General features: G+C 44.6%; 1 protein-coding gene across 2 annotated transcripts in view; it reads right to left on the bottom strand.

Moving 5' to 3' along the window:
• Positions 1-22,154, bottom strand: part of RAI14 (retinoic acid induced 14) — a 269,841-nt gene that overhangs the window by 179,563 nt on the left and 68,124 nt on the right. For both annotated transcript variants that reach the window (XR_010025560.1, XM_063128159.1), the window contains exon 3: positions 12,137-12,267. Coding sequence is in view for 1 of the 2 variants with exons in the window: in XM_063128159.1 (XP_062984229.1) it covers positions 12,137-12,267 (131 nt within the window). In the remaining variant the exon portion in view is untranslated. The remainder of the gene's footprint in view (positions 1-12,136; positions 12,268-22,154) is intronic.

Here is a 22,154-nt window from a genome sequence, read left to right on the forward strand (position 1 = left end):
ACAGCTCTGATGCCATTGTCTTTGCAGCTTTAGATTTGCTCATCAAGTGGTTTGAACTTGTAATGAAACATTTGATGGAACAAAGAGTAGAATGATGCAAGAAAAACACCTTCTAGGGTGTTTCAGGGTTTAGCTCTAATTGCAAGGATCAGTCACCAGAGCAACTGTTACAAAGGTTAAGTTTGAAATCTTAGGCAGAGCTCTACAAATGCAAGTCACGAAATAGGTTTCTGGAGACAGCCTGCCCTCTGGATACCTAGCATATCAGACCCACCACCACCACTGCTCCACCAGCTCTTTATTTATTTTAGAGAACTTGGAAGGATCAAACTTACTTGGTATTAGGTTTGGGAGACATCCAGAAGCAATCAGAATCTTTCCTCTGGGACTGGGGGGCTGGGAGGTAGTCTGGGGCCAATCTCTCAGGCTTTGGTGAGACTCGGAAGTGGTTTGAGAGATTCTCACAGCTTCCTGGTGCCATCAAAGTTCAAGATAAATTGATGAACTGGGCCTTCCCCACCCCACATCCTTTGGGCATATCAGTCTTGGGGAAGGAGCAACCACAGATAATATGGACTAATGAAAGCAGCCAATGTTGGTTGGTGGACCCCTCATGACAGAGCCATGGTGGATCAGACCAAGGGTCCATCTAGGCCAGCATTCTGTTCACACAGTGGTCAACCAGCTGCCCACAGGAAACCTACAAGCAGGAGAGGAGTCCAACAGCACCCTCCCACCCATGTCCCCCAGCAACCAGTGTACATAGGCTTACTGCCATTAGTACTAGAGGGGGCATATAGTCATCACGACTAGTGGTCATTGATAGCCTTCTCCTCCATATGAGAGATGATTAATTTGGCAAAGGTTAATAGCTCATCTGCCCACACATACCTATTTTAGTCAGTTGTGACCTAATATTACAAAACCTAATAATTAAGAGCTAGCTTTTACAAAGCTTACTTGCACAGTAATCTGAAGGAAATTCTTACTTCTGGCAGGTAACTAGGTATAACGACTAAAACAAACATAATTTATGTCCCTCCCTCCGGTTTTTACTCTAAAGTAGGAAAAGGGTGGCTGATCTGAATCAGGACTGTGGTTTGGGGCTAGGGGGCTTTTAAGAGCCAGGCACTAGACACAAATTGAGAGTAATGGCTGTATTAGGCCTGAGACTGACTAAGTACACCACTGACTGGGATTGGATCATGATCATCATGATCAAACATCATGTACTTTTCGATGCCACCTTTCCTCCAAGGAATTGAAGGCACAATACACTGTTCTTCCCCACCACCATTTTATTTTAAGATAGGTCAGGCTGAGAGATACTGATTAGCCCAAAAAACTTTTCCAAGTGGGGATTTGAACCCAGAGCTTTCCAATCCTTGCCTGACAATAATCCTGTTCAGACAATGGTGGTTAACCATTTTGACCTAAACATTATGGCTTAGTGTGTCATGTGAACCATGACTTAGTATATCGTGTGAACCATTCCTAACCATGGTGGCTACATAACCATGGTTTAAACACAGTCACTAACCATTTGATGCAAAAGGGTTAGCGGCCTAACCATGGCTTAGCGTGTTGTCTGAACAGGCCCATTCTAAACTGTATACCACACAGGCACAGAAGGGACAAAGGCTCTTGCAAAAAATTAAGGTTTTACTTTAAGTTCAGCTCAGGCAATTTACCCGCAGGAAATTTCATATGCATAAAATCTGGCATTCCAGAACCTGCGGTCTTGGTCAACAAAGAGCAGCAGCCCGTTTCAATTTTACTTCTCTTCTGCAATGTTGATTGCAAACAATTCTTTTGTAGGGGAAAACTATTTCTTGTTTCTTCATATATTTGGTTCAGTGTCTTCCCTCTAGCTACTAGCTCTGCTGCACTCAAAGCAGAACATGCTTCAATAGAATAGCAACCACAAATGTTATTGACAGGAATCTCAATCAAATGAAGCTTTTTATAGCTAATCCGAGGGTTCTACCAAACAGAAGCCTGAAAAGGCTTTGTGCAGTTATTCCGTCTTTTCTTCCTTAATGATTTTTTTCCGGTAAGAAAGAAAGAAAAAGATGGAAGAAATGGTGGGGAAACACGGGAAGGTTACAAATGGAAGAAGGAGAAGTCTGGACCCCTGCTTTCCCCCGTAAAAAATCTATGAATGAAGCCGGGGGATTGCACAAGAAAAGTTTTGTCTGGAAGCACCACATGTGACAGCTACAGAATAATTATTTACACGCACAACCCAAAAAAGGAGTTACTACATGTGGTCAGAATGGAAGCCACCATTTTCAAAACTGAACTTGGTTAGCCCAGAATAATTGGAAGGGTGGGAATCCCTTACAGTCGAAGGTTGGGCTGGGTCGTACTCATCATTGATGGGTTGCACCCTGGGGAAAAGTCTGCACAGCAACCACAGTGGGTAGCTCTTTATTATTAATCTTTTTTTATTGTGAATTTAACAAAACTAAACAGAAAACAAGTCATGAAAAACAAAAACAAAAAGAAGGCATTAAATGCATACAAATACCAATATTCAATCAAGTGCAACATTCTAAAAAGGGGGGAAAGGAGATTATGTGTAAATTTCTAGAAAGGCATATCAAATATCCATATATTTATCCACTTGCGAGTGGCGCCTATATACCACCCATTCAAAAGTTGATAGCGTTAAGTCCTCAGTCCTTTGCATTACGGGAGGTGAACATTTATCTTTCTATTGTTGTAATATCAGTCTTTTGACTGTCATAAGGGCTCGAAAAATCCACTTGTGCGGATCATACATTAACTTCCAAGAAACCAGTAAATAGTTTAAGAGGACCTGTACATCATTCAATATTAAAGACTGTTCCAATACAAAGTTTATCCATAGTATGACCTCCTCCTAAAAGGAGGCAACTATCAGGCATTAGCAAAACATATGTTTAGCTCAACCGGACCACAGAGAATGGCTCTCTTTACCTATCCTGGTATAAACATGTGGGAAAGGAGTAGCAGCTAACACAAGCAAGATGCCAGTGGGAAAGTTAGCCTAATTCTACTTCTTGTGAATTGAAATAGAAAAGGGAAAATCACATTAGGGCGAGGTCCAAATGCCAAGAGCATGTTCATTCAACTGGATCAGTTGCACAATCTGTCCCCTTCCCATTTCCAAAGCAACTTATTTCACTCTTTAAAAGGCCTCAATGTAAGAGAGCGGGCTCCAAACTGGAGCCCTCCAAATATTTTAGAGTTCATGGGAGTTGAAGTCCAAAACATCTGGAGGTCCCCAATTTGGGAAAGGCTGCAGGAAACTTATCCATAGTGGCAGCCCTTCAACCCGCTAAACTTTCCCCCTTGTTTGCCTCCTACTGCTAAGCTATATAGAACTGCCCATACTGAGTAAGGGCTCTGGTCCATCAAGCTGAGTATTGTCAACACCAGCCTTCCAAACCTGGTGCCCTCCAGATGTGTTGGACTACAAGTCCCACCTTCCCTGAACATCAGGCATGCTGGCTGGGGCAATCGTCACCCAAAACATCCAGAGGGGACCCGATTGGGAAAAGCTGGTCTACCAAAGGGACATGACACCAGCAGTATCACTTGCTGCTGCACTTCTATGCATGCAAAGTATGAGTTCTGCCAAGGACCTGTGGCCCTTCCCCAAACTATCCAATACTTTGGAAAAGTCTGCCTTCCTCCCTCTGTATTAAACTGGTGTCCAACTACACCTGCCTAGTACTAAGCACATAGAAACATGGGAAATGGATTTATACCGAGCCAGAGCATTGATTGTTCCATCTAGCCCAGTATTATCAACTCTGACTGGCAGCAGTGGTTCTCCAAGGCAAGCAAACGTTTTTTCAGTGCTACCTGGAGATACCAGAGACTGAATCTGGGACCTCTACCATTGAGCTACAGACACTTTATTTTGTAGCCTGAAAAGTGAAGTCCTACTCCACCCCCTCTGTCTCCTGCCAATTTATCTTACCTGCTTTTTCCAGGTAGTTAACCATGTCATATATCAAAGAGACCAACTTCTGCACGCCTCATACATTTTAATAGTAATTATCATGCCTTTCCAAGGTGTATCTTGTTCTAACCTCACACGAACCACCCGCACCTCCCTTTCCAGTGACACAAAAAGGATCCAATTCCTATAAAGTCAAACCCCTCCAGGCAACCTACCGCATTTGTTTAGAAAGCCGTGGAAGTTGGCTGCAATGATCTACAAATGCTTTTGTAACAAGCCAGGGAGGCCTTTCTAACGTATCCACAAAGGTTCGTTAAACTATTTAGCTGCTGCTTGCTTGGAAGATGAGGGAGAAGCTTCGTTCTGGGTGGTTATTAGGCCTGCTTAAAAACCCAGAACAAGCAATTAGGACTCCAGTTTCTACATCGCCAGTGAAGAATGGCGACTGCTTTCCAGTGGCTGCATTGGTAAACTTTGGGTCACAGAATCACAGGGAAAGGGTGTAAGAATGTAAGAAGAGAGATCCTAGATCTGACCAAGGATCCTTCTAGTCCAGCACTCTGTTCACACAGTGGCCAACCAGGGACCCACAAGCAGGGCATGGTGCCACAGCACCCTCCCACCCATGTTCCCCAGCAACCGGTGTATATAGGCTTACTGCCTCTGAATCATGTTCTGCCTGATTCCATCATCCAGATGTTACCAACACAGGATGACAGGATTCAGCCACAGGGAATGGCAACGTTTGTGTGGAATCCAGCCAGGGGAAAGCAGCAACCCAGCCACACCAGGAACATCTGAGTTGGGCCAGGAACACTGCCAGCTTGCACAGGGTATTAACAGTTCTCATCCTAATTGTTCCAAGTAGCCCAGGAACTGATGACTCTGAGACAGATGTTCAGGAGAAGCAAATGCATCTTGGTGAACTGCCACCACCTAGCTCCCGCACCCACCCCAACTGCCACCACAAGGGCTTCTGAGGAAACATTTTATCCTGAGGGGATGGCAGAAGAAACAGATTAAGCTTGAATTCAAAAGAAGAGAAACCGCAGAAGAGAAGAAAGTAAAGAGGAGTAGCAGGTCAGCCCAGAAAGACAATAAATTAAATACAAAACTGAGTTCAATTCGCATCACCAACATGCTTTTTTCCTCCTCCCTCCTAATCCCTTTCCTTTAGTCTTGTGTCTTTTTAGACGGGTCTAAATAATTTTAGTCTGATTATTGGTTCGTCTAAGCCACTCTGGGATCTCTCTGACTGAAGAGCAGAATAAATAAAAATGCTCTGAATGAATGAATGAATGTATGATGAGAAGGACTGCACAGAAAATATCCTTACATGAAAAGGAAATAAATAACAGAGGAAATGGCTTCCTGCTCCTATTTTCAGCTCATTCCATGTCATATATAGGGACCATGATAGTAAGAGGCAGTTAGTGGTTGAGCTTTTATATTGTATTTTATATTATGGTTTTATACTGTTGTTTTATACTTTGAATAGTTTTAATTTTTGTGAACCGCCCAGAGAGCTCTGGCTATTGGGCGGTATAGAAATGTATTAAATAAATAAATAAATAAATAAATAAATAAATAAATAAAGGATGAAGTCCATTTTTATCATCAGGAAATGTTCTCAGGAAAAGAGGCATGGTTACACTTTTCAATCGCCCGTCACATCCCTATAAAAATGTTTGTTTCTAAGGGACAAGTCAGTTACATAACATACCCTGTTGATCTCTTTTGGCCTATTTGTTACCTCCAGACTAATTATGTAAACACATGCACATCAGGAAGACAGTCAATTATGGGATCAATAAATCCTTCATCCACCGCTACATCCTAAAAGGAGACTGTACAATACTAAGGCTGTATATCAAAGACCTTGCACTGTGCAGCAGAATTCATCTTTACTCTTAGACTTCCAAAGTATAACACCCACGTACCCTAGTACCATACAGGATTCAGGAGCCAGAGATCGTAGGTCAATAGAACTATGCAGAACTATATTCTAAAATCACAATTTTCCAATCCACAAGGTCTAAAGCCACAACTGCCAGTGGCTAAGACTAGAACTACACATATAGGTAGAATGGACTGCACTACATCAGATTGCAAGTGGGGAATCTTTTTTTAAAAAAATTCTATGTTGTTTTTTAAACAACCTTGCAAGCAGAAAACTAGGAGAAGGCCAAGTTTCAGACCCTCACCCCCAATGTTCTAATTTTCTCCTTGTAGGGAGAACATGTATTTTTAAAATAATGGTACCATTAAAAAAATGTCATCCTTCAATACACTCTGTAGTGGTACAGTCCAATGTGCCACCTCATTCTGCTGCATGTGTCACTTTGGCCTAAGAGCTGATATATACCTTATGCAGAAGGCAGGCAGTAAAATTCTGGACCTTACTATTTCAAACAGCTTGCAGGGGAATCACGATTTTATGTTATATCCTTTCCTTATAAAAAGCACCCTGCATGTCGAAAAGCAGGATAATCAGGGATTATCCTACTTCAGGACTATGCTAAATTGTTCTCTCCAATATGCAACTTTATTACATGCATAGAGTTTTAAATGTGGGTGAATATTAAGAAACAAAGAACCCCAAACTCCTAAGGTCTGAAGTGCTACGGACCATAATTCTACCATCCCATTCTGCATAATATGTAGAAGAGCCACCAAGCTGTGTGTGTGTTGTGTGTGTGTGTGTGTGTGTGTGTGTGTGTGTGTGTGTGTTACCCAGAATGGCTCAACATTTACAACTTCTGATCACATGAGACCTATATGGCAAGGATGTTGAACCTCTTTCAGCCCAACAGTCGAACTTAATTTCAGAGAAGCTCTCAGGTGGCCGTATTCCATTGGTGGATGGGGCTGAAGGCAAAGGGGGGAGGGCAAAAGGGGCAGAAACCCAAACTCCAAAAATACAAGCAACTTTTAGCTTAAAGCTCTTACTGCCAGTAACTAAGCCATAGGAGAGCCCCCTGGGCCCTCTGTTACATCGGCACCTGGCTCTCCCTCCCTCCACATGTGGGAGGGGAAAGGCCTGAAGCAGTGTGGTGTAGTGGCTAGTGTTGGACTGGGAGTCAGGAGATCCGGGTTCTAGTCTCCACTCAGCCATGGAAGCTCACAGACTCTCAGCCTAACCTACCTCACAGGGTGGTTGTTGTGAGGATAAAATGGAGAGAAGGAGGATTATGTATGCCGCCAGGTTCCTTGGAGGAAAAAAGGCAGGATATAAATGCAATAAATAAATAAGGAGGCAGCCTGCTCTTCATATATAGATTCCTCACATGATCTAGAATCCTGTTGCATACGGTTCTAACTCGCGAGGGGATCACACCCACACTGGCCCTGTTCAGAAGACACCTTAAACCATGGTTTTAACCACAGTGATTAAGCCAGAAAGCTGTGCTGTGTTCAGAAGATACTTTAAACTACGGCTTTAACCATGGTGAATAAATCAAAAGGCCTTATTCACTGTGGTTAAAGCCATGAATTAAGGTGTCTTCTGAACGGGCCCATAGAGAAGCCTCCCCACTTCAGAACTTTGCTTCCAACGTGTGGATGGAGAGGCCTGTGAGGAGTGTGGCTTGGGCCCAATGGGTGTGGCTCCACTCTACCCCTCTTACGATGGTAATTGCGCAGGTGAGTGTGCAAATGTCCGTACAGGCCTATCATTAGTTAGGATCACCTACCATGCTAACACCTCCGCTGCTATTGGGAGCAGCCACAGAGACGGCAGCTTATACACCGCTCCAGATAATGAATGAATGAGCTCTATCTAACCCACCCGACTGCTCTGACAATGGTTTCTCGGAAGTCTGCCAACTCTCTTGCATCATTTGCCGCGTACTGTTTTCAAGCCTTGAGATCCTAAGTCCACTCCCCCTCTGCTGTGTTGCCTTCCCTGTTATTAACTGGAAATTAGGCATGGCCCAGGGCTAAATTAGATGTGATATAATTACATGTAATAACGAACATGCACATTTTAAGTGTTTTAATCACTGCTGCCGGGGGCAGGAGTTGAGCAGGACCAAGAACGTGGCATGGGGGAGGGAGAGGTGTAGCCTGATCAGTCCTGATCAGCAGCTGATCGGAGAAAAGAGCTTTCATAGAATCGCAGAGTTGGAAGAGGCCTACAAGGCCATCGAGTCCAACCCCCTGCTCAAGGCAGGAATCCACCCTAAAGCGTCCCTGACAGATGGTTGTCCAGCTGCCTCTTGAATGCCTTCTAGTGTGGGAGAGCCCACAACCTCCCTAGGTAACTGATTCCATTGGTGTACTGCTCTAAAAGTCAGGAAGTTTTTCCTGATGTCCAGCTGGAATCTGGCTTCTTGTAACTTGAGCCCGTTATTCCGTGTCCTGCACTCTGGGAGGATCGAGAAGAGATCCTGGCCCTCCTCTGTGTGACAACCTTTTAAGTATTTAAAGAGTGCTCTCATGTCTCCCCTCAATCTTCTCTTCTCCAGGCTAAACATGCCCAGTTCTTTCAGTCTCTCTTCATAGGGCTTCGTTTCCAGACCCCTGATCATCCTGGTTGCCCTCCTCTGAACACGTTCCAGCTTGTCTGCGTCCTTCTTGAATTGTGGAGCCCAGAACCGGACGCAATACTCTAGATGAGGCCTAACCAGGGCCGAATAGAGAGGAACCAGTACCTCACGCGATTTGGAAGCTATACTTCTATTAATGCAGCCCAAAATAGCATTGGCCTTTCTTGCAGCCATATCGCACTGTTGGCTCATATTCAGCTTGTGATCTGCCAGAAGAGAGGGCGGAGCCTGCAGAAGAAACTGGGGAGTTGGGGAAAAGCTGGGCAGCAGGGAAAAATGGGCGAGGGTACTGCTGGCTTCACGGCCCACAACGGGAGCAGCTGTGGGACATGCACCTCTGCTCTAAGGCAAGAAATGTGCACTAAATACCCAGGAAAGCTTAACTTTTATGTGCTTTAGTGTGCAATCCTATGCTTCTTTAGACAGGAAACAGTCCATGCAGGCTGGGGAATGCTGGGAGTTGCACAACTTCTTTCTGCCTGAACAGGCATAGGATTGGACTCTTAACTGTCTTTGAATAGTCTTCCTCAAACTGTTTGGCATGCTGGATGGGAATGATGGAAGTTGTAGTCCAAAGCACCTGGAAGGAAACCAAGTTGGGGAAGGCTATCTTAGGAACTCACTCCAATTCTTTCCTCCTCCCCCCCCTTCAGTTTTTTTGGGAAAACCTGTGAAAAAGCATGCAGTTCCTTTAATGCCATATTAAGATGCATGGTTTGGAGAATGTGGATAGGGAGACATTTTTCTCCCTCTCTCAAAATACTGGAACCCGGGGGTCATCGCATGAAGCTGATTGGTGGGAGATCCAGGAGAAATAAAAGGAAGGACTTCTTCACATAGTGCATAGTTAAACAATGGAACCCACTACCATAAGATGTAGCAATGGCCACCAATTTGGATGGCTTTAAAAGGGGATTGGATAAATTCCTAGAGGCGAAGACTATCAGTGGCTACTAGCCCTGATGGTTCTGTACTATCTCCAGTATTCAAGGCAGTAAGCCTGTGTGCACCAGTTGCTGGGGAACATGGGTGGGAGGGTGCTGTTGCACCGTGTCCTGCTTGTGGGTTCCTGGTTGACAGCAGGTTAGCCACTGTGTGAACAGAGTGCTGGACTAGATGGACCCTTGGTCAGATCCAGCATGGCTCTTATGTTCTTGAGATGTGGAGAATATCCTATTGGAGCCATTCTAGTGCTACAGATGAGCCTTTGCTTCATCCAAACAGAAACTGAAGCAACGCTGCCAAACAGCCAGACCAAGCAAAAAGCCAAGAGTAAACAAAGCCGCAAGGCTGTGTGTTGCTTTTCAGTTTCATAGTTAGCCAAAAACTGCCCAGCAGCCTTTCACCCTCACTGCGTCTGCTTCCTCCCTCTCCCCATCTGCCTGCAATTTAAAAGCCTTTTTGTTTTCTCAGGGGATGCGAAGCAGTAAGCCATTTTTCAACTGTCCAGTAAATCGATTCATTCTACAGCTATAAGATTAAATGCCAAAAATCTTGCACTGCTTTTTCTTTCTTTCTTTTTTTTAAAAAAGCAAGACATAAACTCTTCACGAGGCATCAGCTGTCAAACTGGAAAAAGAAGCGTACACCAATATTGATGATGTTTTGAGATCTACATTCACGTAGGACATTTCGTAAAAGGCAGAATGATCCTTTACTGCATTATTCAACACAGACAGTACGATAGGGTCACACTACGTATGGCGAGAGAAGTGTGTCTAATGGTGGATCTGCCCCGATCGTTAAAGGGGTGGGTGGGAATTTATGCACAAAGGGGAGGGCTGCCAAAGGACACTGACTCGTCTCTTGTCCCACCATTCTCCCCACCCCACCCCACCCTGACAGCTCTCTGCCCAGCTGGGAAGACCTAGGGAGCCCTAGGTCTTCCCAGCCCTAGGGAGGAAAAGTAATCTTGGTAGGATGCACTTTGGGGGAAAGATGCAGACCCCCAACATTGCTTGAGTACCTCATTTTGCACTTTCAATTACACCCCATCACTTTATAAGCTACTGGAGAAGACCTACATTTAAAGACACTAGCCTGCAAACGTTAAGTGTCATTTGGCCCATAGAAGACCAACAGGGTTACGTCTGTACTGATTTCCTCACAAGTTATTACGCCGGGGACATGAAGCAGACTCACTGACACTCCTGGTGTGAATTCCCCTTCCTTTCCCTAGTTGGCTTTAACCAGAGTGTTACATCGGCATTGTCACTAGCCACGACTAATGCCAACAGAGATTGCCCTAACCAGGGCTTGAAGTGGGCTTTGTAACCCTTTTCTTAAAACATTCTGGTTGAAGATTAACCATGGTTAGCTCCAATGCAGACCTAAATTTATACCGTGACAAATCAAACCACAGAAGGGAAGGGGGGAAATTGTGTGGAATGAGGGAGGCAGAGCATGAACACTTGCAAACTCCTAAAAAGATTAGGAGATCAAGGTTCTCTTATCTACACTGGGTTAGCAGGAGAAACCACGACCTCCTATCCCAAAGTTCTACATTGCTGACAGATGCTATGTCTTTTCTTTCTACAAAAACCCTTTGAAAAGAAGTGTTCTGTCTCATAATAGTTTCAACACACTCTATTGCATTACACACCTGCCATACACAGCTGCTTATTCTGAACAAACTGTGCCGATGCATTGTCCTATAGCACAGTTGATAGCCTTCCAATTACATCGGTGCAGGCAATTAATCCAATGATTCACAATGCACGGGTGTTGCACGTGATTTCTCATACATGCACCACATAATAATCACATTTTAGCGTGGCTGGGGTGTTTGCTGCACTGATACTAGCATAGGGTGACCATATGAAAAGGAGGACAGGGCTCCTGTACCTTTAACTGTAATGTAGAAAAGGGAATTTCAGCAGGTGTCAATTGAAGTGGGTGAAACTCTCTCTTCATCAACACAGTTAAAGCTGCAGAAGCACTACCCTCTTTTGTATCTGGCCACTCTACTATAGCTAGTGTAGCTTTAACTGTTGTGATGAAGAGGGAATTTCACCCACTTCAATTGACACCTGCTGCAATTCCCTTTTCTACATTACTGTTAGATACAGGAGCCCTGTCCTCCTTTTTATATGGTCACCCTATACTAGCATTCTCTGTTCAGGACATGTAAATAAGTCAGGGTGGGCTGCATGCAGCCACTTTCGTGGCCCCTACCATGGAATTTGCTGCAGCAGCAACACCCACCCACCCACTTTTTGTAAGAAATAAGTTGTGCAGGGTACCCCCAAATTGCAGGGGGTGTTGCTGCAACTGTGGTGGGAATGTTGGTGAAGCAATTTCAGCACAGGAAGGATGCGGCCCCTGAGGGGTGGTCTGGCAGAGGGGGCAATGCGGACCACCCGACGCAAATCGGAGGTGACTACTTCCAAACCGACACGGTCAAACAGCCTGCAGAAAATGTGCTTTCAAGGCTTGATTTAAAGTATTTGTGCCTGATACAAGATAGGGGGCCTATCCCAGCAACAATTTAAAGCAACATGATAAAAAAGAAGACGTGTCTGGAAATGAATCAGGCGTTGCAATGAGCTGCAGATCTCCTAAGGGCGTGAAGTGCGAACTCACAACATGAGATGTTTACTGCACATAGGATTTTTGCCATTTTAGATTAACTACTTACGCAGTCTTGCCCTCGCTGTCATGTTTGGTGGCGCTGGCTCCCTTTTTACCCAGCAGGGATGCTACTTTCTCCACATCTCCATTCTCCACAGCCTGCAGCAGGCGATCGTCGTTCTTATTCCACTCATTGGCCTGCAGGAGAAGAAAAGCAGAACGTTAGGGGGAAAATGGCCCAGTAGCTTCTGCAGAAGGTCCCAGGTTTGATCCCTGGCTTCTCCAGGTAGGAAAGGACTCCAGCCTGAGCTGCTGCCAGTCAGAGTCAACAATACTGGGCTAGCTACATAGACCAATGGTCTGACTCAGTATAAGGCAGCTTCCTATGTTCTTAAGTGTCCTGTTTGTGGTGATGTAGGGACAGAGGTCCAGGGAATTATTCAAGTTCAGTAACAAAGGCAAGATCAATAAGCCATTCAAACACAGAACGTTCCAGAGAAGGGGTAGATTTGGGGGGATATAGTATACAAGGCAGCAAGTTGGTGCACAGACATTGTTCCAGCACTCTGTGTTTAGAGCCAAAGCCTTTTAATCCTGAGCCCCACCCAGGGCTCAGCTGTAGGCCATCAGTGCCACTTGAGGAATGGGCCTGCTTTACTCATGAGGAGTCCTAATTCTTTAGACAGGCACTTTTGCGTCTGGCAGCTGGCTGAGCTTGAGTCATTAGATGCCTGTGCTCCCTGGTGCTTGGTGGACACTCGGCATTTTCCTCTGAGTCTGAGAGGAGGGAACTAGGTCTTGAGGGGAAGTGCTGATGGCCATCCCCTCCAAGAGCCCAGGATCCTCTTGATCTGCCTCAAGGTCCTCCAACACAGGCAGGCTCCTCCAAAATGTTCGGCACCAGTTCATCCTCTGAAGAGGCATCTTCCAGAGGGAGGCGTGACACCTTGTGACGTAACTAATGAGGGAAATTGCTTCATGAATCTGAAAATGGGAACTGGCCCATAAAAGGCTCTACCAGAGTATATTTTTAGACCATTAAGGTGCTACAGGTCTATAACACACTGATGAAACAATTCCCTCTAGAATTTGCATTGGGTGTTGGAGTAGTGTAATGCCACAACTCAAGAAACCAAGTTACGGACCAAATCCTATCAGTCTTGTTGCTGTTTTGCCTCACACAGCACAGTCCATAATCAATGGGCTGCAAAATACAGTTACGAAAGAGAATGCACATGCACTCTGGCCTATAAGAAGCTGGTCTGAATGGAAAAATTAATGGTGGGGATGTTAACTTGAAAGTGTCTTCACTTCACCAAAAACAAACAGAAAGCCCATCGAAACTCAACCTTTTAAAATAAATAAATAAATAAATAGCAAGTGCTTTGGTGCCTTCATTCCAGTATGGTTTGCTGTAAACAGAAGGTAAAGTAAATTTCTCATGCGCATAGAATCCATAAATATTTACACTGATATTTCCAACCATCATGGCACCAAGTGAGACAATGCTTTTTGACAGTCTGGACTAGCCTTAGCCCAGAAGGGAGTTATCTTCAGTACTAATGAGCTGCACGCTTGCATTGCAGCTGTAAGCCAAGCTCGCATCTTGGCTTAAAAATCCAAGCCAAAAACTGAATATGAAAAATAGAACTTGGAACACACTCCCGTGGCCCAGCTGCTGAAGTCTGATCTGACTCTTTGCTCCAATTGCTCGTCCCCTGTAAGCAGAGAGCCGTCTGTCAGCATTCACACAGAAGAAGGGGCAATGAGACAGACCTTTGCTCTCGCATGGTTCACACATGCTTTATGTGCAGAAGGTCTCCAGTTCAATCCCCGACTTCTCCAGGTAGGGCAATCACAGAATCCTGCCTGAAACTCTGGAGAGTTGCTGCCAGTCAGTGTTGACAACACTGGGCTAGATGGACTAATGGTCTGACTCAGTATAGGCAGCTTCCTGTGTCCCCTATGTTCTTAAGGCAGTGGGCAGAATCAATTATGCTGGCCTTTCAGCCTTTGCTCCATTCCATAGAATAGGTGCAAAAGAGAGAACAGAAAGGTCATCTGGCATCCTGTCTCTTCCTTTATCACCAGCAGTCCATGTTTCCACTGTCCTGTGTCAAGTGTGACACATGCAGAGGATTTAAGGGAAAGAGGAGACAACCTCTTAGTTCATGATGAGCTTTATAGATGATGAGAAGTATTTTTCCACCATCTGAGCGGTTCCATGCCTGGTGCATTGGGGTGGACAGATTTCAGGCTTGTGGGACCTGCTTTGGTGTTTGTTTTTTAAATAGAAGCCCAAGATCCACCAACCGGAACCTGATGTAAAAAACACACATTTAGAATTACAAAATTCAGAGCCCAGGAATATGTTTTGAGAAATGAGCAAGGTTCACAGTTCTAGTCTTACTTAACCCAAGATGTCTTCATTTCAGCACCATAGTTGGAAGGGTGGGGGTGGCTGCTTTTATTGATAAACAACGCTATGATGTTCTGCTGCCTTATATGCCGTAAATGTAAATATATGCAAAGTTAATGGTTTATATTATGTATAAAGTTCCAGGAAGTAAGTAGGCCTCAAGGTACTTACAATTTCTATGCACAGGTTGAGTATGAAACTAGAAGGGGGGGTTCATTGCCTAAGTGCTGACTGGATAGTGGTGGGGGAGTGCTTGGATTGGCTGTGTGAGAGTGGGAGGAGCTGGAGAAATGTAGCTTTAGATACAGACAGTTAAGTAAGGGGTATGGTATAATATGAAAGAGAAAGACAGAGGGAGTGGTTGATGATTCTGTGAAGTGAAGGGTAGAAGTGGGGTAGAGAGAAGTGGATGATTATATGAGAATAAAGATAGTGGAACCTTGTAAGAAAGAACTGACAGAAACCAATACACTTAGGAACCTTGTAACCATACACATTTGAACTGAGGAAACCAATAAGTTTATGTACACGCACTTACTTACGTTAATAAATTCAAATAAATTAAAACAACTGGTGTGGTCAGTGGAGGAGTGAATGAGGAGAGATCAATTAATGGTGGCAGCGGAATGGGAAACTGAGGGCTAGGTTGCTGGGCTGTGGGGTCTAAAGAATAAAGGCGAGAAAGGAGCAACAGCAATAGGCCAAAAACCTCACACACGTCATCAGCACAGGGGGGATTGAAGTGGTCCTGAGTGCTAGTGGCGTGGATAGTCCTGTCAGGTAGCTTGTGGGCATCTCAGGTGAAGCCAAGATGACACAGGTCGGCAGGGCATCACAAACGCCCTTGTTGATCTACTGCAAATCACCCAGGGATCTACCAGTAGATCCAGATCTACAACTGCCCATCCCATCTTACTCAGTGCCCGTCTTCAGAAGTAGTCAGAAGCAGAAAGAGTCTCTTTCACTCTGATTTTGAATTCCTCCAATGCCTGGCACAAGGCAAGTGGCCTTCTGAAAGTACTCAAATCAAATTTGCAGGTGCTTACATTTACATGCTCTCATTCTGGCATTCTACAGTTAACGTTACAAGTCAACTGTTTATCTTTTCCTATGGTAGTAGCATCTGTCTTTACAATGTTGCAATGCTACCCCAAAACAGCAGTGAAACACAATACAGAAATTCTTTAACACCAGCATTTTATTCCTTTCAAAATGAATTATGCAAATTGTAACATCCTTTGTAGAAGTAACCCCCACATTAAAATTGTATGTTTCTGGGGGCTTTTTTGTTGTTGTTGTTACATAGGAAGCTCTTTTACACTGAGTCAGGCCACGGGTCCATTTAGCTTGGTACTATCTAAGCTGCTCTCCAGGGTTGCAGGAAAGTGTCTTTGCCAACCTCTCCCAGAGATGCCAGGGACTGAACCTGGAAACTTCTGCAGGCCAGCCATTTGCTCTATCATTGAATTATGGCTGCATACCCCACTGAAAAGGTGGCTTAAAGCACATATGCCATGAAGCACAACTTGCCTGTTGAGTTTTCATCCCCTTCTTAAAAGGCACAGCTGAGGCTTGGAGGAGACAAATTCTGCAATCCTTCTCACACAGAAGTAGTTAAAGAGGAAGTTACTAGAGGACCACCAAACCATCTCATTGTATTTTTTTAAAGGCGTTGTCACAGCTAATCTTTTGGACTTTGAGCAGGGAGACCCCAAGTGAAAATCCCTGCTCAGCCACAATGCTGACTGAGTGGCCTTAGGTTAGATCAACCTTCCAATGGCCATTATAGTTGGGGGTGATGGGAGTGGTATTCCAATACATCTGGAAGGCACCAGATTGGGGAAGGTTGAATTAGATTGAGGTCATGTGACCTATCTTACAAGTAGTTGTAAGGATAAATGCAGGAGGGGGGAGAGGAACTATGTATGCTTCCTTGAGCTCCTTTCGAGAAAAGGAAGAGACTGTGACTCAGCCACAGAGTTGCAGGTAGGGCTGAAAAAAAACCCTGCCTGAACACTGGAGAGCTTCTGCCAGTCAGTGTCAACAATACCGGTCTAGATGGACTGACTCAGTATTAGGCAGCTTCCTATGTTTCTATCAGGATTATAGAAAAGTTTAAATAATCTTACACAGGCATATTTCTTAATTCAAATCTGAATTCTACCCAATCCATTGCAAACAAGGCAGAACAAAGCAGATTCCAGAACTTGTTGAAAGCCAGGGACATTACAGAGACTGGCAAAAAGTATCTTCTTGAGACAGGTTCTGCTAAACTGTAATCTGAAAATGACTTGATGGTGGTTTTAAGAGACCAAAAAAGCACACTTCTCTAGAAAACAAATGATGGTGGCATGATTAAAAATCATTGCTTTGAAAATAAAGCCTTGCCTCCCAGTGATTTGAATAGTCTTGATTCAAATCAATCCCCACTGACCTGGATGAGAGTAAACAGTGCAGGTAGCACCGTCACACCAATTAGCACTTACACGGCATTGTAGATTGCTGATAGCAAAAGTGCATTAACATTTAATTAAGCTAGTGGCAATGCTAATTTATTACCCACCAGCAACCTGTCAGTCAAGTCTCTGCAAGAAACACCCCTACCCAAGAGTAGACAGGCCGCCCCAATATTAGACAATTCCGCAAGTGGAATTAAGCCTTGCAAATAAAGGGCATGATACAGCCACAGTTAAGCACATTTTAAAGTCCCCCAGAAATATGTCCCATTGGTTGATTCAAATTACATCCCTCCTTCTATATATACAGAATAAGAGTGCCCCCACATTCCGAGGTTTGGAGAGAGGGGACAAGAGAGACGGCTTTTTCAGTAGTGCCCTCACCGCTTCTGCCACTGGAATACTCTCTGAAGGGAAGCTCACCTGGTGCCTACAGTGACCCCGTTCGGACGACATGCTAATCCACAGTGGTTAAGCATTTCTGAGCTAACCATTATGGCTTAGCATGTTGTGTGAACCGTTCCTAAGCATGGTTGGCTACATAACCACGATTTAAACATGCACACTAACCATTTACTGCGAAAGGAGTAGCAGCCTAACCATGGCTTAGTGTGTTGTCTAAGCAGGGTCAATGTTTTCTTTTCAGCACCAAGCCAAGACTTTTTGCTTGTTTATTCTCCTAGTCATTACAAAGTTAAAATACTTTTTATCTATTACTTTAATCCCGTGTGTTGTTTTAGTTCCTGATAGTTCACTTTAGCTTTGTATTTTGTACTGGGGTTTTATGCTGTGCTGGTTTTCAATTATTTAGTGTGATTTCCCATTGATTTATTTTTTAACTGTTGGTGCAACACCTAGACCAGTGTCTTCAATTGGTCCAGACCAAGACCCACCTTGGACCACCAACCTGCAACATGGTATCCACTTTCACAATTCCCCAACATGGCAGCAAGAGCTTTGCCATGACCCAGCTTCACTGATCCTGCAACCCACTTTTGGGGTCATGACCCACCAGTTGAAGACCCCACTGGCCTAGACGACTAGTTTTATGAAGTGGTTAATAAATACAATAAATAAAAATAAATAAAAGTTGACCATACAAGACTCGTGTCAATCAACACCTGCTGCAAGATTTGCCTTAAACTGGACACTGGAGATGTCATACTCTGTTCTATCCTAAAGGGGAGAGTGAAAGGAATGTGTTTATAAAGGAAAATCTCCTCAAAAGATGAATTATGGAAGCGGGATTGTCCCAAAACAAACACTTCCTTTAAAAAAGCAGCATGCACTCCAAGTTCTACTCAAACTGTTGCTGGGGTTTTTATTTGTTTGTTAGTTCAAACAATTTTAAAAGCTTAAACTGCATATTTAAAAGGTGCCACAGACATCAACTTTACTGCCTGGAAAAGGTCAAGACTTTCTATAAATAATTGACTGTCGTCAACAAAATTGAGTGTGGGGAGACTAGAAAAAAACCAAACTGTTCCAGTTGTAGAAAAAGCCAAAAAAATTATTTACATGTATTTATATATATGAAAACAGATCTTTACTCCTATCTCAGCATTTAGTGGTTGCTCTGAAAATCCTATCCCCCCCCCATTTTAAGCCTCAGTTGTTATACTCATCTGAAGAAATAAAACAAAACAGCCAGATTAATAATTATACCAGGAATAGGCAACCTGGTGCCCTCCAGATGTTTTGGTCTACAGCTCCCAGAATCGCTGTAATTGGCCATGTTGGCTGGGGCTTGCAGCCAAGCTCAAAAGTCACAAATTTTTAATTTTTTACCCATTAAGACTGCACTCGTAGAACAATTGTAGTTTTAAAATTCAGAGCCACTCCCCCTTAAAAGGAAAACAGACTTCCCCAGGGATTTGCAATTGAAAACTACGAGAAACACTTTTCTCCCCTTAAATCTGTCAACTCCCGCCCTCCACACTCTCACACATACACATTTATGAACGAAAGCAGGAAGGGCAGCACTAACGTAGGAACGGAAACTGGAGTCTAAATCACTGGCAGCGTGAGGCTAGCGGGTTGGCAGCACGTCAGGCTGCCTCTCATTGTTCAGCAAACCTGCAAGTCAGCAATAAAATGACCAGTGATTTATCTCTTGTACTTCTCAAGAGAGGACAAGAGCAATTACAGTTACCACATGCAACCCATCTATCTCAGTTAGTCAGAAGTTCTTTTGTTTGTCTTAACACCTTCTCTCTCTCTCTCTCTCTAAAACACACACACACACTATTTATAGTATAGGTTTTGTATTGGCTACTCTTCTCTTAGAACTCTCTTTTCTATAATCTGTGCTCCCCCTGATATGTTTCTCTCTCTCCAAAGCCTTGGAATACAGAACACACTGATTATGCCACAATCTGCTTAATGCAGTAAACGCTGCTTAAAGCTGGCGCAAGTACAATTTGTGCGGCTGTACAGGAAACGTTGCAAAACTGGAAGCGTGCCACGACCACGAAAAGAGGTTCTCAAGTTGTTGTTTTGAGAACTTAAAATTCGTCATTTGTCATTGCTAAATGTTACTCTGTACGTGCTCCATTTCCCCACCTCCTCAAATAATGACCATGTATTTGCAGTGCCCAAAGCAAAATCTCAACCCTCTCAATGATAACATGTTTTGATTCTCACACAACTCAGGGCGTTACTAGACGAGGCTCTAGCGCGCGTTACCTTCCGCAGCCACGTCGAGGCTTCCAGATGACGTTCACGAGGATCCGCCGTTATCCCGCGGTGAAGCCTCTTTCTCCCGACTTTAAAAAAGTGAGTTGTAGTGCGCCTTTTCCTGCTGTCCCGCGGTAATTCGGAGTACGTGTGGGAGGATGTGAGGTCACTGCGGTCGGCACTGGTCAGGAAAAGGCGTGCTAAGGGGGAGTGGTCAGCGGCTTCGGTCAAGCCGCCTCCGCCATTTGCGCGCAGTCCGCCAGCTGGGGCAGCGCGGCGGAGCGGCTTTTTTTTTTTATTTCCCCAGTGACAGTTTGCGCAGGAACGGAGGACCGCAAAAGTGGCTGGTGACTCCTTGCGGTGGGCAGCTACCGTGGCCGCATAATGGCGGTGCTGTACGCTGCCTGTTAGTGTGGGTACCAGGCTGGCAGAGGGCAGAGCTGTTTGTGGGCTGCTGCCATGGCTACGGCCAGATGTGGGTTGGCTCCTTGGGATGGGGCACAGGGCACAGAGGCGGTCATCGCCGCCGACACCTCAGAGGCATGATGGGAGATGTAGGCACAGAGTGGCCATGCAGACGATTGACCTCGGGTCATATGACACCCGCCACGACCCCCATCAGGAAGTGAGCGCATCAATGTTGACCCTCAACAGCACCAGCAGCACTTCAGCTGGCACTGGCACTGCCGCCGCTGCCGCCGCCAGGGCCGGCGGCGGCATCGCTGACGGCTGCGCAAGTTTGCGGTCTTTCGGACGTGCGCAAACCGTGCAGCGAGCGAAAAAAAAAGCCGCGGCAATCAGGCCGGTGTGGCTGCGCAACCGTGCTCGCGGCGGCAGCAGCACAACCGGCGCAAACTTCCGCCATAAATCGAAGGCAGGTGTGGATCATGAGGCGTCACGGCTGAACGGGAAAAGCCGCTTTCACCGCTCCTCAACGACGGAACACCCGGTAGGTCTAGCAACGCCCTCAGTCTCTTAATAGGACCTAAAGCAAGGCGCTCAGTTTCCAAAGTAGCATTAAAAACAAATGATGCCAGGCAATTGCTGTAGCAAAGCGTTGGTACTTGGCTCAATAAAAGTTGAGGTTTAAGCCATCCAAATCCACTGGGAAAGATCTTCAAAACCACAAATATTTGCTCTTTAGCATGCCTGCTTCTCCATCCCTTTCCGGACTTCAGAATGGGAATGCTTAGCTTAAGTGGTTTGCTGACTGCACAACTAGGCTTGGCAGAAGTAGCCAACATTCAGATTATATTACGAATTTGACTGAATATCTTATTTTATTTATTTATTATTACATTTTTATACCACCCAATAGCCAAAGCTCTCTGGGCGGTTCACAAAAATTAAAATCATGAAGAGCATAAAAACAACCAAATACAAAATACAATATTCTTCCATTGCAAAAGGACCACTGCTGTACCATAATGTCAATGGACTAAAGATATGTGAACAAGAGATACAAAACATCTGGGAGAAGCATCAATTTAAACATTTCAACCTCTTTAAAATCAAACAAACCCTCACATGACCTACTCTAAGTCCAAAAGCAAACCCTACACAAATGTTGAAGCAAGGCTTAGTTGCTACTAGTTATGACCACACTATCCTACATGGGAGAATTTATGTCCAAATGGAATCTAAAACAAGTATCCTTCACATTGAGATTGTTCAGATTTAAACTTAGAGCACAGTTTGTCATGATGCCCAGACATGGGTTGTGAGTGGCTGCCAAATCAGAATGTGAAGCCGTAGTTCGAAGCTCATTTGCAAACCATAGTTTGGGCAAACTGTGGGTTGATGCTACATCTGAATTGACAAACCACAGAATTATTTAATTGTAAGGGGTCTTGGAGATCATCTAGTCCAACCCCTGATTCAAAGTGTTACACTGCCCTTGCAGGCCACTGTATTATATCATGATTTTGAGTGTAAATTACGTTAGTACAAACAATGGCTTGATGTTATATCTGAACCAACCATCCCTTTATGTGTGATGTCATTTAACAATCTATTTTTTTAGCAAACAACATTCAAGACATAGGACAATATATTTGTTCATGTGGTTCACCCAATTTATACTCTACTTCCAAACACCTTAAGTCCATCCTATTGCTAGGGAAAGTGGAAGGCAAAAGGAAGAGGGGCCGACCAAGGGCAAGATGGATGGATGTTATTCTGGAGGTGACAGACTTGACCTTGGGGGAGCTGGGGCTGGCGACAGCCGACAGAAAGCTCTGGCGTGGGCTGGTCCATGAAGTCACGAAGAGTTGGAAGCGACTGAACGAATAAACAACAATTGCAGAAACACAGCACAGAGATAGACTGATGGACTGTGTTAGGAATAGGCAGCTGATGATGATCTGAGGGCTCTGCCAGCACTTTTATGGGCTTCCCAATTGGGGCCCAGCATAGTTCTTGATCCCACGCTCCCACTTATTATACACTTTGGCTGCTGAAGATCTCAACTTCAATGATTAGGTTAGCACCATGGGGAAGAACTCAGTCTGAGACCTTGAAGAGCTAATGCCAGT

This window comes from Elgaria multicarinata, chromosome 6 (genome assembly GCF_023053635.1).
Source record: "Elgaria multicarinata webbii isolate HBS135686 ecotype San Diego chromosome 6, rElgMul1.1.pri, whole genome shotgun sequence".
In the NCBI taxonomy this organism is placed as follows: domain Eukaryota; kingdom Metazoa; phylum Chordata; class Lepidosauria; order Squamata; family Anguidae; genus Elgaria; species Elgaria multicarinata.